Source organism: Ranitomeya variabilis, chromosome 4 (assembly GCF_051348905.1).
Source record: "Ranitomeya variabilis isolate aRanVar5 chromosome 4, aRanVar5.hap1, whole genome shotgun sequence".
NCBI classification, from domain to species: Eukaryota; Metazoa; Chordata; class Amphibia; order Anura; family Dendrobatidae; genus Ranitomeya; species Ranitomeya variabilis.
The window spans coordinates 552,407,809-552,427,494 of record NC_135235.1 but is presented as its reverse complement, the minus strand read 5'-3'; the positions used below and the strand labels follow the sequence as shown (position 1 = coordinate 552,427,494).

General features: G+C 41.6%; 1 protein-coding gene across 12 annotated transcripts in view; it reads left to right on the top strand.

Annotated features, from left to right (window-relative positions):
• TANC2 (tetratricopeptide repeat, ankyrin repeat and coiled-coil containing 2) overlaps positions 1-19,686 on the top strand; it is a 497,877-nt gene that overhangs the window by 442,844 nt on the left and 35,347 nt on the right. For 10 of the 12 annotated variants that reach the window (XM_077252678.1, XM_077252679.1, XM_077252672.1 and 7 more), the window contains 6 exons: positions 1,149-1,259; positions 6,245-6,396; positions 7,122-7,290; positions 17,180-17,434; positions 18,968-19,093; positions 19,250-19,531. In XM_077252678.1, coding sequence (XP_077108793.1) covers positions 1,149-1,259; positions 6,245-6,396; positions 7,122-7,290; positions 17,180-17,434; positions 18,968-19,093; positions 19,250-19,531 — 1,095 coding nt within the window. The remainder of the gene's footprint in view (positions 1-1,148; positions 1,260-6,244; positions 6,397-7,121; positions 7,291-17,179; positions 17,435-18,967; positions 19,094-19,249; positions 19,532-19,686) is intronic. The other 2 variants (XM_077252680.1, XM_077252684.1) reach the window with 1 other exon arrangement.

The following is a 19,686-nucleotide window of genomic DNA, read 5'->3' as shown; positions in this document are numbered from 1 at the left end:
GTTCCGGCCGCGCATGCGCGGTCGGAAAAAGCGGACCGTCGTGAGCAAAAAACGTTACATGTAGCGTTTTTTGCTCCCGACGGTCCGACACTGCACGACGCATCCGTCGCACGACGGGTGCGACGTGTGGCAATCCGTCACAATGCGTCGCTTAATGTAAATCAATGTTGAAAAAACGCATCCTGCTAACACTTTTGCAGGATGCGTTTTTTCGGCAAAACGACGCATTGTGACGGAATGCAGTTAACGCTAGTGTGAAGGTAGCCTAAGTGATATTTGTATTTTGATGTAACCCCTTCTCATGTACAGCACCATGGAATTAATGGTGCTGTATAAATAAATAATAATAATAATTTTCTGATGCCTTAGTAATAATTTCATCACCTGTGCAATACTAAGGGAATCCTAAAAGCACAATATGTTGGAGCCCCTGAGGATTGGAGTTTGCTAAACACTGGACTAGATCGTTGGGGTGTCACCATATTATAAGGGTGACCTTATATTCACAGATACTGTTGCAGCTGTTGTTTAGCACTTTCGGGAATCTTTTATTTTTACGCTTTGTTCTCTCCGGATCTCACTAATTCATGCCAAAATATCTCCAGAAGGAAAATATTAATTTGCTGCGTGTACCTAAATCTGCTCATCTCTGGCTCCATCTCCGGAGGGACGAAGTGACACAGCAGTCCGGCTCATGACGCCTTTTCTGATATATTTTCTTTGAAACAGTCCTAATTAACAGTTTCTCTTGATGTGTCTGTACAATTAGACCATTGCGATTCCTGCATCACAGACACAGGGAGGGGAGAGGGTCGTTCTTCCTTGGGCTACGCACCCCTGGAAAAGAATGCAGGGCTGACGATGTTATTTTTTCCAGTACACAAAAGAAGGGGAAAAATTAGGGGTAACTTGATCTTGGTTGAACACTGCTTGCATGCTGTTAACGGTTTCCATCTGCCGGCTATTCTAGTAACTCAGAGCATTTTCTTTTCTTCCCCTCTGTGTTATCTGTCTTTTCTTTGCCACTCTGCTACTTCTCTTCTTCTCATTATTCTCATCATATGTCATTCCTACTGTTCCATGAATCTCTTTTTCCTACCATCCGTCCTACCTCCCTTATCTGTACCCCTCAATCTGTACATCCGCAGCTCCACTGAGGAAAGCAAAGTTTGTGGAGAGCCCCAGAATTCCGGAATCTGAATTGGGATCCCCAACTTTTGGCTCATCCCAGAAACTGGACGCCGATGCATACCTGTTGGGTAAGTGAGATCCCATCCACGTGGATTTCCACTGATTCTAAAAGAACAGTACAGCTATTTTCAGTATGATAAGAATACGCCACACCGGACTGATTCTTTGCAGATTTTTGGCTGTGGAAATGCTGCTGCTTCTGCAGCATCAGTTTATTGTGCAGATTTATTACGCAGAGCGGATGAGATTTTGTTCCATCTCATCCGCTTTGCGGATTATCTGCCTGCATCTGTGGGGGCAATATCCGCAGCACATTAAAATACCAGGAGAGTATTTGCCACCTGGGAAATCCTTAGAAAAAGAAACGCTACTTATTGTAGGTTACTGATCAGACTATTACATACTCCCAGTAATCTTAATCTTGCAGGACGCTGAGCCGTCAGAGCTTCCATATGACAGATATGTGCACAATGACGTCTTGTTTACCGGTGGATTCCACCTTTTTGGAAAAAAAATCTAAAAGAAAAAAGGCCATACAGAATGAACATATGCACTGCAATGTAAAAACAACTTGCTGTATGTTTGTTCAGTCTTTTTTAATTTCTGTAACCGTTTTGGGGCTTCAAAAGATGGGAACGGTCCGTCCTTCTGGTGGCTTCCACTTGAAAGACACTCCCTAACAATAGGTACAGTTGAAAGAAAAAAAACAACTTTGCCATAAAAAATTATACTTTAGGAAAAACACTGGCATGTTCCCGAAGTGTCTTTTGTTTTAATAACTCAAAAAGATGCCGTGCACACATACTGAATTCTTGACTATAGGAATTTTTAAAATGTGTTAGTTTTCGTGTGCAGTTTTTTTTTCCCAGCGTGTAGGTTCTGTTCACATTTAGCCTTTCCGTTATTTGTGAAGTGTTATTGCAGTCTCCTATTTTTATGGCATAGCCACACTGTGAGTTCCACCGATGGGACCTGCTTCTTTCTCGTGCCACCAACACGCAGTGAATGGTAATTCCTATTCACTGATATGAGAATTTCGACCACCTTTCAACTGATGGTGCCCCCATTCTCTTGGTAAAGGCAAGTCCCATTGGTTGGACCCACTTGTACCATACATTGATGGTATGCTATTGGAATAGCCTTTTTAATGCCAAGAGTAGCACATTTCGCACTGTTATTCTTGACACCAAAAAATGCCCATTCACTAATGGACCCTAATAACCTGAAATGGATCAAAATGGATCCAGCAGAGCTGTAATGGCTTAAATATGGGACAAAAAAAACAGAACTGGAACCTAAGATGTTCATTACTTGTAAATTACATTAAGAAGCATTTTAGGGAATAAATGAATGTGGATCAGTAGCAGCTTCTTCCTCATCATCCCTGTCCTTTTCTTCCCCCGTCATCCTCTTTCCTTCACCTCCTGTATATTCGGAGCACGCACTTCTGACTACACACTGGATAGTTTTCCACCATGAAGGATAATGATGCCACAAGAGAGCGGCCAGATTAATATTGGGGTCAGAGGTGGGACAGCAGGCGAGAGAACATCACGTTGTTCTCTAGATAACTTTTATACGCCTCAAAAGGGCAAGACAGAGAAGGCAATAAAATATTCTGTTTATGTGACGCGTTGACTTACGATCGATGTCTACAAACTGCATGAAAGCAAATGCAGAAGCAGTGCTGACACTTCAGATACTGGCACAGCCCTGTCATCACAAAGGCAGGATTCTTTGGACGTACATGTGTGTTAATGCTTATACGGTATTGGTGGGTGTTCACACATTTACCACCATCAGATCAGCCTTCTATGAAAATTGTCCTATTCCTTACACCGGAGTTGTTTCTTTTAGATGCTGTTCACACGGCTCTACTTTGTGGTAATTAACAGACAGATTTTTAAGCTTCTCAGGTTGTAATCTGATCAATAGACCACTTATATGCATCAATTTGGAATGATAATAGTCTATCCAAGTGTATTGGCCCATTTGGACAGACCAATGGACACTAATGACCGCCGATCAGCTATAAGCAGATTATCTGGTGCTCATTTACTGGTTTGTTTGCATAGGCCTAACTGTGATGGCGACAGAACAATCGCTGATGCAGTTGTCTCGTCCCCAAATACAGTACGTGTTATCAGCAGCACATCCCCATTGCTGCAAATCCTATAATTTTTATGCATGCCTAAAAATCATCCCACCAAATGAACAATTGGTTTTGCCGTTCATCAGGTGATTACTGCCAGTTTAGATGGGCAGATACAAGAGTTAAAGATGTGAAAAACCAGCCTGTCACCATGTCATTTTATTACCACTGTTCCCCTGAAATGTTTTATTTATTTTTTAAAGCACACCCATCAAAATTTTTATCTTAATATATAGCACCGTGCAATTACAATTGCTCATTTTGCCTTTCTACTCATCTAATTCTTATCTTTTCTCTGCTCTGTGTAGAAACAGGAAGTCTCTCTTCTCTTCATTTGTCACCCCCCTTTTCAACTCCTGACCCAGCTGCTACCTCCTCCCCCTGCCAAGGACTTTTGCAGGGACTCATGACTCATGCAGGGAAAATTGACCTCCTGTTTCTACATAGAGCTTAGAAGGATTCAGCTAGTCAGTTTTTAACCATGAGATGTCATAGACTTAATGGATGAGAGAAGAATTAACTGGGTAGAAAGGCAAAATGAGCAATTGTAAGTGCACAGTGCTATATAATATGATGACTGCAATATATTAAGAGAATAAAAACTTTGGTGCTAATTTTTATGGCCTTTACTGAGGGGGCGTGGCCCACGGTAATATTACAGAGCAGCCTAAAGACACTCCCCCTTGGTAAAGATCATAAAAAGTAGCACTAAATAAAAAGGCCCATATCTCTGGCACTGTGTGGTGGATTTTAAAGACACAAACACAGAATACTCAGAGGAGCAACGGGAATAAAATAGCAAAACCTGGGAACTTTGTAATGTGTTGACTGTATGTGCTTTTATGTATTCTTAAAACCAGAACCTCGCCTTTATTTTACTGCTGCACCAGCACATAACCTGGAGACCGTTCACATAAAAGTCGCCCTCGCCGACAGTCACATTCCCAGCTCCCACCTTGGAGGGAAGTAACGTTGGAACGGACGCATCCCACCCTCTTCATCCCTCACCCCAGCTCTCACACCGACAGCTTGCGAAGTGAATCAGCATAAAATATGCACAGTTTCTATGGTAACCAAGCAGCGGCAAGCACTGAAGCATTCTGGGTGATGGCCCGCATGAGGTAGCGACTGCTGGGATGACAACACCAAGTAGTTGATTTTTGTAAACGAGCAGGATTAAATAAATCATTCAGTTATCACAGAAATAAAGGCCGGTCTGCCATGCTCTAGCTGTGAATTCATTCTTCTGAGGAGAAGGGCGGCCATGCACTGTGACCATGTATACTACGTAGAATATATGCTGCAAGCAGCAAGATGTCTGTAGAGACGTCAGTGTCACTGACCTCCATAAGCCACCAGCAGCGAGTGAATCCAGCTTTCCTGGCCGATCATCAGTCACTCGACCTGCAACTGCTGCAGGATTGAGTCATCCTGCATTTTAGTCGTCTTTCTCATCACTCGCGCTGGAGAGCGAACATCTTGTCACACGGTTCAGAAACTGCTGTAGTCCCCACGTAGGGATGTAATGCTGACCCCATAGACGTCTACAGGACTGCTCCGTTATCACTTGCCCCATCCTGCTGCGCGCTGTGTCATAGCGGTAGGCTGGGGCTCACATTTGTGTATCAGCAGACATTGGACATATACGTTATGCAGACGTGTGCCATACGTCGACCTACGTGTGTCTAACTGTTGACTTATAAGTTTAATGTATGTAATAAGTTAATCTACAAATGTCATTACTTTCTATAAAAAAAATATATATATATATGTGCATACATATATATGTAATATATATATATATATATATATATATATATATATATATATATATATATATATATATATATATTATTTTTTTTGGGGGGGGGGGTTTGGGGACAGCTCTCAGGGGAGGTACAGCGGACTAAACCTTGTTTTCACCCACCAAAAACATACAATTTCTTTTACAGGTTTTCGAGGAAAGGTGTATTGAAACAAAGTGGTACGTTTCCACCTAAGGAGGTATTCCCATCGCCAAGATCCTATCCCAACGTGCAGAAGGTGTAATAATAATATTATTAGGAAATACCTCCAATTAGAAATACCGTATATAGTGTAGTTTTTCAGATTTGCTATGTCTTTCCTCATGGGCAGGCATTGCAGGACCTTAGGTATCCATGGATACAACCACTAGCAATCAGCTACCTGTCACTCTATCAGTGGTCATAACCATGGATACCTAAGGTCATGCAATGCTTGCACATGAGAAAGGAGACATAGCGAATCAGAATAACTATACTACATTTCTAATTGGAGGCATTTGCTAATATTGTTATTATTACACCTACTACATATTGGAGGATAGGATCTTTGAGATGGGAATCCCTCTTTACGTGGAAACGTACCACTTTGTTTCAATACAACTTTCCTCGAAAGCCTGTAAAAGAAAATTATTCTCAATAGAACAAAAAAAAAAGGTCAACTACTTCTTTTTGTACATGTATATCTGACAAGTGTCGTGAAAATAATGTTTTCAATTTTTTTAATCTTCTGCAGAAAGTTGTTCATTACTTGGAGACTCCATACAGTGGCACATGGAGCTTCTACAACTATTATTTTTTTAATGGATTCAGTGGGCGGCTTAAGCCCCTAACACATGCTCTATCCCCAATTTTCCACTTTTATGAATGTAGATGGTCTCACTAGTCACATTAATAAGATTCCACTGATAAAATGGAGATCTGTTCTGTTTAACCTATATAATGTGATGATGTTCATATGTTACCAGATCATCCTCATTTGCACATGTTTTTCGAGCGCCCCATAGTCGATTCCTACTTTTCACGCAAAGTAAAGCTCATTATTAAGGTTCCTGCACTGATCAAGACTAATCGATACTGTCTATGTTGTCCTCCTTAGGGGAAGAGGAGTCTGTATTGGGCCCTCCTCCATCTGTTGATGAGGCTGCCAACACCCTCATGACCCGACTGGGCTTCCTCCTGGGTGAAAAAGTCAGCGAAGTCCAGGCTGCTGGTCCCCAGTACAGCATGGAGGGACAAGAAGAAAACCAGGTGAGAGAGGGATCTAGTGATAATGGGTAAATTGACGATTAAACTATATTTTAAAACAGATCTGTCACCAGATTTCACAATACAAACTATATTAGACCTTCGTAGACTGGAGTACTTGTTTCGTATATTCATGTCCAACTGACCAGTGATAGAGCTCATGAGTTTGAGTATTCAGTTTCTGCCTATGCAGCCTCCGTGATAACTGCAGCTTGTACTGAGCTGTGTGAGATCTTGGCAGCAGGCAGGAGGGACACTGAGGAAATGTCAATCAGGCTAGATGGGCGCAGTTTACACTGCACTTTCAAAAAGCATTATACAGCCACTCTGATTGAATTTTCTTAGTGGGAGCACATCTTTAATAATCATCTTCATCAGTTCTGTTATACCAAATGTTAATTGTAGTGATGTACGCCAATACTCAAGGAATTGCTGCCTGGCAGAACGAGGTATCCTTGCTAGTAGCTGAGGATAGCCTTATAGAAATGTTCGCCAGATGCAGAATTTGTAATAATTTGTCAGGGGTTTGGTAAGTCATTTGTGTAACCCAGGTACTTGGTGACATTACTTGGACGTGCCGCCATGAGAAAGATGTTGTACAATTATCCTAATACGAGGAAATCCAGATCTTTCCAAATGTGTTGCCCTTTTAGTTGTGACAGCAGTATGCTATAGCTGATAGCTTTCCATAATCACTAAGAATGGGGAAATTTTTGCCTCCTACCCAGGGCTCGGCAGTAACCCAGCGGATTAGTCCATGTTCCACCTTAACCAGCAGTACTGCCTCTCCACCGGCCAGCAGCCCATGCTCCACCCTCCCGCCCCCCAACACCACCGTCCCCACGAAAGACTGCAGCCCCACTTCCACCCTGGAGAGCAGGGACAGCGGCATTATTGGTAAGTGGACCTTCATACGAATGCCGGGCATGATGTGCCGAGCGGTTGTAGGCTACACTATTTCCATTGTTTATATTGATTTGTGGCTCTGGATTCTGTTTCCTGTCCTTATTTTACCAAGCGCTTAGCTGGCTTTGAACTGGTAGTTAGTCACCAGCCCTTTCTATGACCTTAGTCCTTGCACATTGCATCTTCATCTGACATTAACAGTCTTCGCACATACGCCCCATCTCGCTCTGAGCGGTCCCACCGAGCCCTGACTTGTAAGGCAGAAAGAGATCTACAATGTACGATTGATTTCTCTCTACCAGAGGGCTGCAGGGTCTGCGAGTAACCCCTTTTGTACACAGGGCAAGTCACAATACAGTTTATCCTACCCTTTCTCCTTAGGTTAACGGTTTTTCTTGTGGCCGCAGCATGCTCTTACCTTTCTGGATTTACTCTGCGATGCCCCGGGTTTTCTTTCTTATTCCCATCTCACAGTATTTTCGCTTTTGCACCCAACATACGGTATATATGATGAAACCATTGCTGATGTTTGTGTTACACATGGCAAGCAGACATACCTTGCATTTGTTTATATTTTGAAAGCCTTATACATTAGATAAAAATAGGTTGACGTTTGAACAATCATTGAACAAATAATCATCTGGCGCATTACCATTTTGTTGATGTAGCCAACCATACATATTTTAATCCATATTTGAGATTACAGTCTTTCTGCTTGGTCATCCATATCATTATGAGCTGATCTGCAGTATTCAGGAATGGCCACTACATGTTGTATGGAGCTGTGCTGGTCACTATTTGCATCCAATGGCAGAGCTGGTAACAGCTGATTGGTGGGATTGTTTCGTGTCACACCCCTGCTGAGCAAATAATGGTGACATATCCCAAGAATAATACCATATCTTGACCACCCCCTTTAAGAGGGAGGTACACTATAATCATTTATAAAATTGTGGAACCCCTCTCTTTAGCATTTTTAAGTGTAATACTAAGCCAGCTGTGTGCCGCCCCACTACTGACCCCATGTCCAAGCATCCCACCATGAAAACAATACACTTGATAGATAAATCATAACCTGCAAAGTTTTTTCACTTATAAATATATTGTGATCCCCCAAAATATGGATTATAAATGACCAAAAAACTACCTACAGTTGCTTCTCCCAAAATTAGAATATCATCAAAAAGTTAATTTATTTCAGTTCCTCAATACAAAAAGTGAAACTCATATATTATATAGAGTCATTACAAACAGAGTGATTTATTTCAGGTGTTTATTTCTGTTAATGTTGATGATTATGGATTACAGCCAATGAAAACCCAAAAGTCATTATCTCAGTAAATTAGAATAATTAACAAGAAACACCTGCAAAGGCTTCCTAAGCGTTAAAAGGGTCCCTTAGTCTGTTTCAGTAGGCGCCATAATCATGGGGAAGACTGCTGACTTGACAGATGTCCAGAAGGCAGTCATTGTCACACTCCACAAGGAGGGTAAGCCACAAAAGGTAATTGCTAAAGAAGCTGGCTGTTCAGAGTGCTGTATCCAAGCATATTAATGGAAAGTTGAGTGGAAGGAAAAAGTGTGGTAGAAAAAGGTGCACAAGTACCTGGGATAACCGTAGCCTTGAAAGGATTGTTAAGAAAAGGCCATTCAAACATTTGGGGGAGATTCACAAGGATTGGACTGTTGCTGCTGTCATTGCTTCAAGAGCTACCACACACAGACGTATCCAGGACATGGGCTACAAGTGTCGCATTACTTGTGTCAGCCACTCATGACCAATATACAACGCCAGAAGCGTCTTACCTGGGCCAAGGAGAAAAAGAACTGGACTGTTGCTCAGTTGTCCAAGGTGTTGTTTACAGATGAAAGTAAATTTTGCATTTCATTTGGAAATCAAGGTCCCAGAGTCTGGAGGAAGAGTGCAGAGGCCACAATCCAAGCTGCTTGAGGTCTAGTGTGAAGTTTCCACAATGAGTGATGGTTTGGGGAGCCATGTCATCTGCTGGTGTAGGTCCACTGTGTTTTATCAAGACCAAAGTCAGCGCAGCCGTCTACCAGAAAATTTTAGAGCACTTAATGCTTCCCTCTGCTGACATATAAGAACAAAGAATTATACTGAAAGAAAGATACAATAGGTCCCCCAAAGAAAAGTACGCCCCCGGTCAGTATATAATATATGCAATGAATCAATATGAACAGTAATAACTGGCCTTAAGAGATCTATAGCAGGAAATAATGCAAATATCAGTGTTCAAAGCACCATAGAAACATGTATAGAAAATGACGTATGTGTCATAATCCAGATGCAATAGGTGAAGCGATAACAAATGAATAATGTAACAAAGTGAGTAACATTGTTATATATAACCCAGGCAAGGTATATGTCATAGGTACACTACAAAAAATGTCTTGGTATAAAGCACACAGGATGGCATTAGCGTTTAAGTAAAGCAAAACACAAAGTAACACTGTCATATGGAACTTATGTGCATCATAAGTCATAATAGCAGTGAGTATTAAGATAAATAACACACTTGATAGCAGCAGTCAAATAAAGTGCATAGAGTACATAAGGTACAAAGGAATAGATAACTATTAAGTATGATTTTATTGGATATCGGGCAAGGGATTGGGGGGAGGGAGGGGGGTCGGGGGGTTGGTTAGGGGGTAAGGGTGTTTAGTAAAATGAAAATGGATTAAAAGGTCTTGTATTCATTGTACCTGTCTGGAAATTGGGTCAGACTGCGTTACTGGCGTGTCATATGCTTTAATAAAAACTATGTGATTTAAAAAACTATAAAGTATGATCATTACCTATAAACATTATGAGGCCAGTGGTATTGATCACCGGGGTGAGACACAATGAAGGGGGCACACAAGCACCTCGACGCGCGTTTCACTGCACTGGGCTTCGTCAGGAGGCTTGACTTGATTGATAAATGATGAAGACGATCCGGTGCGGGGTGAAGCGTATCTCTATGGAAATTTGTTGTCAAAGCTCACTTTAGCTAACCACAATGTAAATGTGCAGACATCTCCTGAATTTCAATTGCGCCTTCATCATTAAAATGTTATCACATCTCACTGCTATTGTCTAATTAGATTGTAAACTTTAGTTCCTCTATAATATGTGACTACTGATGGTTTTTTTTTCTAGTTTTATTCAGTTTTCAGCTTGTACAAAGCGTAACATAAATTCTTTCCCGCAGCTTGAAACCATCATCAAGCTTCTGTACGGAGCGCCCTTAGGGTGTCCATGCATGTAGCGGTACTGTGCTGCGGTGCAGGCTGCAGAATACTCTAGTGAATTGCGGTATAGTCCCATGAGGTTTTGCAGTACAGTTCTTAGAAGTGCGGCATACAACTACGTGTACAGGAACCCTTATTGTTGTTTTGTGTGGTTTTGTAGTGACCAAAAAAACTTTTCCCTAACAGATGATGTCAGAAGAGAGAATGATCTGGCCTGCTAGATTTCCAAAAGCCTATTCTTTTTTAAAATTTTCCACGAGATAACCCATTATTGTAGGAGACAGACAGCGGTTCTCTCATACAGAACACGGGAGCCCACTGCTGAGCTGTGTTCATGTATTCAGGGAAAATAGGTGTCATATGATCATTGAGCTCATGACTATCTAATATTTATGGGGGCTGTCACTAAGTTTTGCTACCTCTTCTGAGAGCAGCATGATCTAGTGGAAGAAACTCTTAATTCCAACGATGTGTCACTTACTGGGCTGCTTACTGCAGTTTTGATAAAACCACTGTTCTATCTGTTGCAGATCTAGCAGCTCTATGAATGCTGAGCTCTGTATAACCCTGCCCACACCACCGATTGGCAAATTTCTGTGCGCACTGTTCATAGGCAGAAAGCCTATGGAGGACTACATGGCAACAGGTTTTACTGGTCTTCTAGTGATAATCTCCTGCTGATAAACCATGATTTTACCAAAACTAGAGCAAGCAGCCTAGTAAGGCTGTGTTCAAATTTTCAGTACTGATCTGTTGGAACAGTTGAAGGATCAATTTGTTGGTAAAAAAAAGTTGTGCAGACACAACTTTTTAGTCTGAAAATGAACGGAGGTATCACTTATGCGCTGCTGAGATGGAATATCCTTAGAATTAAAACATTTATTAGAACAGGTTAAAAGTCAACGCGTTTCGAGGTCACGCAGGACCTCTTCATCAGGACAAACCTTTGACCAGGTCGTCCTGATGAAGAGGTCCTGCGTGACCTCAAAACACGTTGACTTTTAGCCTGTTCTAATAAATGTTTTTATTCTAAGGATATTCCATCTCAGAGGCGCATAAGTGATACCTCCATTCATTTTCTTCTATTCCTGGGCCGTCCTCTCGACCGGTATCTGTGCAGCAGCTGTTAGATGCCGTTTGTGTTGCTAATTAGCAACTCAGCAAGGTAAGGGTATCTCCCTTTTTCCTGACACCCCATTGTGATTGGATAAGACCCTATTGCTCTTTCTCTTTCCCAGTTTTTATTCGAACTTTTTAGTCTGTTTCTCAAAAACTGATCTCTGATGGATCCAAATTTTAAAATTAAAGTCTATGGAAAACATCCGTTAAATAGCCATCCCTTAGTTTCCATTTCTAACTGATACAGCAAGCAAAAAGTAGATCCATTAGAAATGGGAGAACAATGGATGGCTAACTAACGGATCCGCTGTCCATAGACTTCAATGTTAAATAAAAACAAATCCAGCAGAGATCAGTTTTTGAAAAATAGTCTAAAAAGCTTTGTCTGCACAACTTCTTTGCCAACAAATTGCTGCTGGATACGTTCAGACGGACCATTACTGAACATGTGAACACAGCCTAAGTGACGCATTACTGGAATCGGGGTCTCTGTCTCTACATTATGCTGCCCTCAGATTAGGTAGAAAAAACCTTGTGACAGATTCCCTTTAAGTAGGATATGGTGCCCTGCTGTTAAATTTTGGCAAATTAGAACCATGGTTGTAGGTGATATGATAGGACAGTGTGGATCCCATTGCTGACACCGCCACCTGTTGCCAGAACGTGGGACTTGTTTCCCTTTTTTTTTTTTCCCCTGGCGGCAAAGCTGTGGTCAAAAATGGATGTAAGGAACTGCAGTATGCGCCTTACTACTCCATTCATGTGGATGGCACAGATAAAGGTAGCAGAGCTTATCTTCATGTTTCAAGACCTTAAACTTCTGTGTAATCATTCATAAACATATGTACAAATAGGCCACTTTGACACATCAGTTTTTTGCCGGCAGTCACAATCCGTTGGCTCAACGGATCTGTCGCAGTTTGTGAAAAACTGATGCGACGGATTCGTTTTTTTAGCGGATCTGGCTAATTGGATCGGAGCATGCTCAGTTAAAAAAACTGAATCCGTCACCGCATTCCGTCATTTGACGAATCCAGTGCCATAGGCTTTCATTCTAGCAAACGACGGACAGCGATGGATCCGTCGCTGTCCGGTTTTTTGACGTACACAAAAAACGTTACTTTGTCCGTTGTCTCTGGCCGCCGGACAAACAATTTTCGACGGATCCGACAGATGAAACGTGAGGCCATCCGTCGCTAATACAAGTCTATGAGAAAAAAATGGATCCGGCGGCATCAGTCCACCGGATCCATTTTTTTTTCTTTCAAATTTCGACTGATGGCAAAAAACTGATGTGTGAAAGGGGCCTAAGGCTGAGTTCACACCTACATCTGTCTGTTTTGTTCTAGAACAGGCATATGGAATTTATGTCCAAAATGCATCCGTTAACCGATGCAAAGTGAAGCAGAAGGGACCCCATTGATTAGTATTGAGGTCCTCTGTGTTCTGGTGTCAGTTTTTAGAATGGAGAAACACGTTTTTTTTTTTTGTTTTTTTTTCTGTTTTTGTTCATAGGGATCTGCGATCGCTCATTTCCTCATCATTTTTCTCATTGTCATAATTCCTCTGGACCGTTTAATATTCCCGGTGATTTTCAGGCTTGTCCTGTTCCTTCCTGCTGTTCCCCAGTGGTAGACTTACCCCATGCACGACACCAGGCAACGCACATTTACATATTCATGAGGCTAATTTACGTACATTGTCACACTTAAATAGGCATGAGATTAATTTGTACACCCAGCTATTATAATTTTCTTTTTAGTTTGCAATCATAGAGGAAAATTTTATTTTAACCCATTGAAGCAGGAAATATGTCAGACGTGATGTCTCTGTGCGCAGAAAATACACGTTTTCTATAGAAGCACGATCGGCTATATCCATAATTGTAAGAAAGGGAGATAAATAGTCCTTAACCTGGAAGTTGTGGGCCGTCATGTTTTCTTTAGAAAATACGTTTGTTCTGGTATCTGTGTGAGGCTTGGTCTGACTTTTGTGCGTTGGAGAAGATGCGGGGTACGTGGTTGGATCTCTGGATAGTCATTGGCGCTGAGACCTTCGGTTGGTTTCTCAAGAGGTTAGCCACTCATGGTGTTGGAACATGCCAGTGTTGACAAACATAATTTAGGGCTCATTTACTTGGTGTGCCCCTGCTGCCCTTAGCTGGCATATATACCTGTCTTAAGTGTTAGGAGTATGAAACACTACTTTGCGATGTATTGGAACTATGATAAATGTGGATTGAAACATGGCTGTTTTTATTATCTTGGGGTGGGAATCATATTAGAATATTTGTATGGAATGATATCAAGGAGGAGCATTGTATTAGAAAGATGTCACAAGGGTTCAATTTTAGGATATAAGAGGGAGGCACTGGATTAAACTGATTTGTGATGGGTCCATTAGAGAAGAGTAACGCCAAGTGTATGCATTACAGCATTCTGATGGGTGCATTACAGCATTCTGATGGGTGCATTGTATTAGAATGATGTCAGAAGGCTACATTGAATAAGGGGTGGTAGAAGGCTCAGTGTCTGGGTCTGTTGGAGTAGCGTAAAACCAGTGGGGTGCATTGGATTAGTATGATGACATCACAGTACATTAGATTGATATGATTACATCACATACATTACATTGGATTAGTTTGAGGTCATCACAGTACATTAGATTAATATGATGACATCACAGAACATTGGATTAGTATGATGACATCACAGTACATTAGATCGATATGATTACATCACATACATTACATTGGATTAGTTTGAGGTCATCACAGTACATTAGATTAGTATGATGTCCTCACAGTACATTAGATTAGCATGATGACCTCACAGTACATTAGATTAGCATGATGACATCACCGAACATTAGATTAGTATGATGACATCACAGTACATTAGATTGGTATGATTACATCACATTACATTGGATTGGTATAATGACATCGCATTACATTGGATTAGTATGATGACATCACAGTACATTAGATTAGTATGATGACATCACAGTACATTAGATTAGTATGATGACATCACAGTACATTAGATTAGTAAGATGACATCACAGTACATTAGACTGGTATGATTACATCACATTACATTGATTAGTTTGAGGTCATCACAGTACATTAGATTAGTATGATGACATCACAGTACATTAGATTAGCATGATGACATCACAGAACATTAGATTAGCATGATGACATCACAGAACATTAGATTAGTATGATGACCTCACAGAATATTAGATTAGTATGACATCACAGTACATTTGATTAGTATGATGACATCACAGCACATTAGATTAGTATGATGACCTCACAGTATATTAGATTAGTATGATGTCATCACAGTACATTGGTTTATATGATGTCATCACAGTGCATTGGTGTATATGACGTCATCCCAGTGCATTGTTGTATATGATGTCATCACAGTGCATTGGTGTATATGATGTCATCACAGTGCATTGTTTTATATGATGTCATCACAGTGCATTGGTGTATATGATGTCATCACAGTGCATTGGTTTATATGATGTCATCACAGTGCATTGGTGTATATGATGTCATCACAGTGCATTGGTGTATATGATGTCATCACAGTGCATTGGTGTATATGATGTCATCACAGTGCATTGGTGTATATGATGTCATCACAGTGCATTGGTTTATATGATGTCATCACAGTGCATTGGTGTATATGATGTCATCACAGTGCATTGGTTTATATGATGTCATCACAGTACTTTGGTTTATATGATGTCATCCCAGTGCATTGGTGTATATGATGTCATCACAGTGCATTGGTGTATATGATGTCATCACAGTGCATTGGTGTATATGATGTCATCACAGTGCATTGGTGTATATGATGTCATCACAGTGCATTGTTTTATATGATGTCATCACAGTGCATTGGTGTATATGATGTCATCACAGTGCATTGGTTTATATGATGTCATCACAGTACTTTGGTTTATATGATGTCATCACAGTGCATTGGTGTATATGATGTTATCACAGTGCATTGGTGTATATGATGTCATCACAGTACTTTGGTTTATATGATGTCATCACAGTGCATTGGTGGATATGATGTTATCACAGTGCATTGTTTTATATGATGTCATCACAGTGCATTGGTTTAGATGATGTCATCACAGTGCATTGGTTTAGATGATGTCATCACCGTGCATTGGTGTATATGATGTCATCACAGTGCATTGGTGTATATGATGTCATCACAGTGCATTGGTGTATATGATGTCATCACAGTGCATTGGTGTATATGATGTCATCACAGTGCATTGTTTTATATGATGTCATCACAGTACTTTGGTTTATATGATGTCATCACAGTGCATTGGTGTATATGATGTCATCACAGTATTATTATTATTATTTATTTACATAGCGCCACTAATTCCATGGTGCTGCACATGAGAAGGGGGTTACATACAGGGTTATAGATATTGTTAACAGTAAGCAAATTTACGATGACAGACTGGTACAGAGGGGAGAAGACCCTGTTCTTGCGGACATTCTACAGTACATTGCTTTATATGATGTCATCACAGTACATTGGTTTATGTGATGTCATCACAGTATATTGGTTTATATGATGTCATCACAGTACATTTCTTTACATGATGCAATCATAGTACATTGCTGTATATGATCACAGTACATTGGTTTGTATGATGTCATCACAGTATATTGCTTTATATGATGTCATCACAGTGCATTGGATTAGAATGATATGAGAGGGATGCTCAGGATTAAACTAATGTCTGTAGAGTAATACAATGGGGAACATTGAATTAGAATAATGTCACAGGGGTACCTTAGATTAGAATGATCTGATAGGGGTGCATAGGAATAGACTGATGTCTGAGAGTAATTCCAGAGGGTACATAGTGTTAGTGATGGCAGATGGGTGCATTATATTGCAGAGCTGTGTAGCAGTGGGGAGATGTCAGAATTGTACTTCTCTGCGTCTCTCCGATGTCAGTAGAAGGTTAGTCGGACGTGCCGGTGAAGCCTTTATTAGCTTTGCGCTATGTACTGACGTGCGCAGTGTGTCCGTGGCTTGGATGTATAATGTCTGTGCCACTGTGTGCCGTCCTTTACTGCACACAGAATGTTATTTCAACAGGGAAGCAGCCTTCAGAGGCCATCGATCTGCCTCTCCACCTCCTGCTGCTGGAGTGGAGGGGGAGAGCAGTGACAATATCTCCTTCTCAGCTTCTTGTTGCAGCAGGAGATCGAAGATTATGAATCGATATGTCAGATTCCTCCATGGCCCATTATTTTGCTTAGTAAATTTGCCAATGATGAGAAACCAGGCACATGACTGTGTGCGTTACATATTAGCTTTTAATTTCCATCTGCAGGGTTCCCAATAGAATGGGCTCGGCTACCAACCTGGAGGGAAAAGGGCAGAATCCAGTAAACCTATGTGTGTGGCACCTTCGAATAATAATGCTGACTTTCTCTACTCACCTGCAGCCACCCTGACCAGCTACTCCGAGAACATGGACCGTTCCAAGTATGGCGCAGATAGCAACAAGGACCTTGGCTCTCGAGGGTGCGTTAAGCAGGGCCAGAAGTCAATGGATTCAAGTCTCTATCGGGTGGATGAGAATATAATGGCCTCTACCTTCAGCTTAAATAAAATCCCCGAGAGGGGACTGGACACTGGCCTCTCCCAATCCGTGCAGTCCATCCCACTCTACCTCATGCCCCGGCCCAATTCTGTCGCAGGTGAGAAAAAACGCATGTTTCGAGTTTTAGCTTTGCTTCTTTATCTCTTAAAGTTGAGTCGGGTAGTGGCGTTCTCGCTAGTCTCCATGTATGTGCCTTGAATGTTAATGCCGCGTACTTTATGTGGGTGTGAGGGGGAGTAAGAAAAAGATCCAGGACTGCAGAAGGTGGGAGAGAAGCGAGGCACGCCGAAATGAGCCTTTACTGTTAATTATTTTGCCGTCCCCTATAGCAGTGAAAAGGTTAACAAGGAGCACAAAAACCTCTTGCATCTCTTGTTCCTGAGAAATGGCTTGGTCCTGGATACCCTTTATCGCTGAGAACAGTCTGTAGCTCAGCACGGGGTATGCGGCAGTGCAGGTGGATGGAGGCGCTAATGCTCTGCAATGCCTTTGACGCACAGTGACATTGCCTGATTAAAGGAGTCCCCAGCCCAGACTAGGACTTCAACCACTGAAATGTACCTGATCTGCATCCGGGCGTAATAATGCATTCCCCTTGAAGCCCCACTTACTTTTTGCATGATAGGAATCATTCATTAAAATCTGATACATCCAAAGATAGGACACCAAGAAATGGTAAATGTGCCCAGAAAGCCTCGCTAAACCCCTTACCGCATCTTCTGTCTGTGGCCATACTGGAGACTTTACAAGGTACAAGGACACCGGCCTTTCTGTCTGAGAACATATGCAAAAAGAGTGAGTTGTTTGCTGTGTCTGTATATCACTATTTCCCTCTTCATTTTTTGCTGACTGCCTAGGTTTGTGAAGAGTTTTTACGTTAGTGTATCCTATCTCTACGATCCTCAGCGATCCCGTTCCCTGTGTAAAAGGGACGGGGGTCGAGCATGTGCACCTATACTTCCAAGTCCCATCAGTCAGACTCCAGCAATCAGGAGGTTATCCCCTATGGATAGGGAATAATCTATAAGCGTGGTGCAAACGATTAAACTTAAGTAGCTGACTTAGGAACTATTTGTAAGCCAAAACCAGTACAGGATCCCAAACATGGGAGATATACTGGAAAGATTTATACAACTTTTCTCCTTTCAATTTCTTCCTAATTTTGGCTTCAAAATGTAAATAATAATCAAATTCACATTGTGTTAGTGAGTCCTAAAGCTGCATTTACACTGCAAGATTATCGCGAAGGAGCGCTGGCAGGGAATGCTTGCGTCGCGATGACTTCGCAGTTTTAACTGGCGGCCGATCACCCGATGAATTAACAAAAATCCCATTCGTCGGGTGAAATGATCTTTAGGTTTTCATTGTTCTTGGCAATGCATTGTCTTGTGTTAACAGGACCTATGCTGCCGAGAAACAATGGCAGCCTATGCACACTTACTGATCTATTACACAATGATACGCACTGAGCAATAAGCACGATCTGCCTGTGTAAACAGTCTATTATACGTCAGCCGGTGGGTAAATATTCAACGATCGGCGGTCATTTAACACTGCAAAATCAGGAAATGTAAACCCACCTTAACACTACTTTTAATTCTTCCTCCGTCTATTCTTTTCTCGTCTGCAGCCACTAGCTCTGCACACTTAGAAGACCTTGCTTACTTGGATGAGCAGAGACATACACCCCTGCGGACCTCCTTACGAATGCCACGACAGACCCTTGCTGGGCCACGCACCCCACAAGATCTCCGAGGTCAGAGCAGGTCTTACATGTCTCGCATATAAAACTGGATATAGAATTGTGCTCTTAGTTGAAGATGACATTATTTTCTTTATTGCTATTAACCAGGTGTAAGTTGAGAATGTTATTACGCAGCACATATTACATCTTTCCTGTTTTCCCCTACAGTCCGCTTTGCTCCCTACCGTCCGCCAGACATTTCCTTGAAACCTCTACTGTTTGAGGTGCCGAGCATTACCACCGATGCCACGTTTGTTGGCCGAGATTGGCTTTTCCATGAGGTTGATGCTCAACTGCAGAGTGAGGATGAGAGCGTGAACCGAGGTGTAGTGATCTGTGGAAATATTGGTTTTGGGAAAACTGCTATCATCTCACGGCTGGTCTCGCTTAGCTGCCATGGGACAAGATTAAGGCAGCTCACGTCCGACAGCCCCCATGCATCACCAAAGCGTAAGTTACCCTTCAATGTTCGCATGTTGTTTCCTGTATATCTACACCTGGATTGTCACATAAGTTCATACATTGGTGGCATGTTCTCCCATATGTCCTAACAGAGAATGTTAGACACTTCGATATTAGCAATACAACATGATCTTATAGAGCAT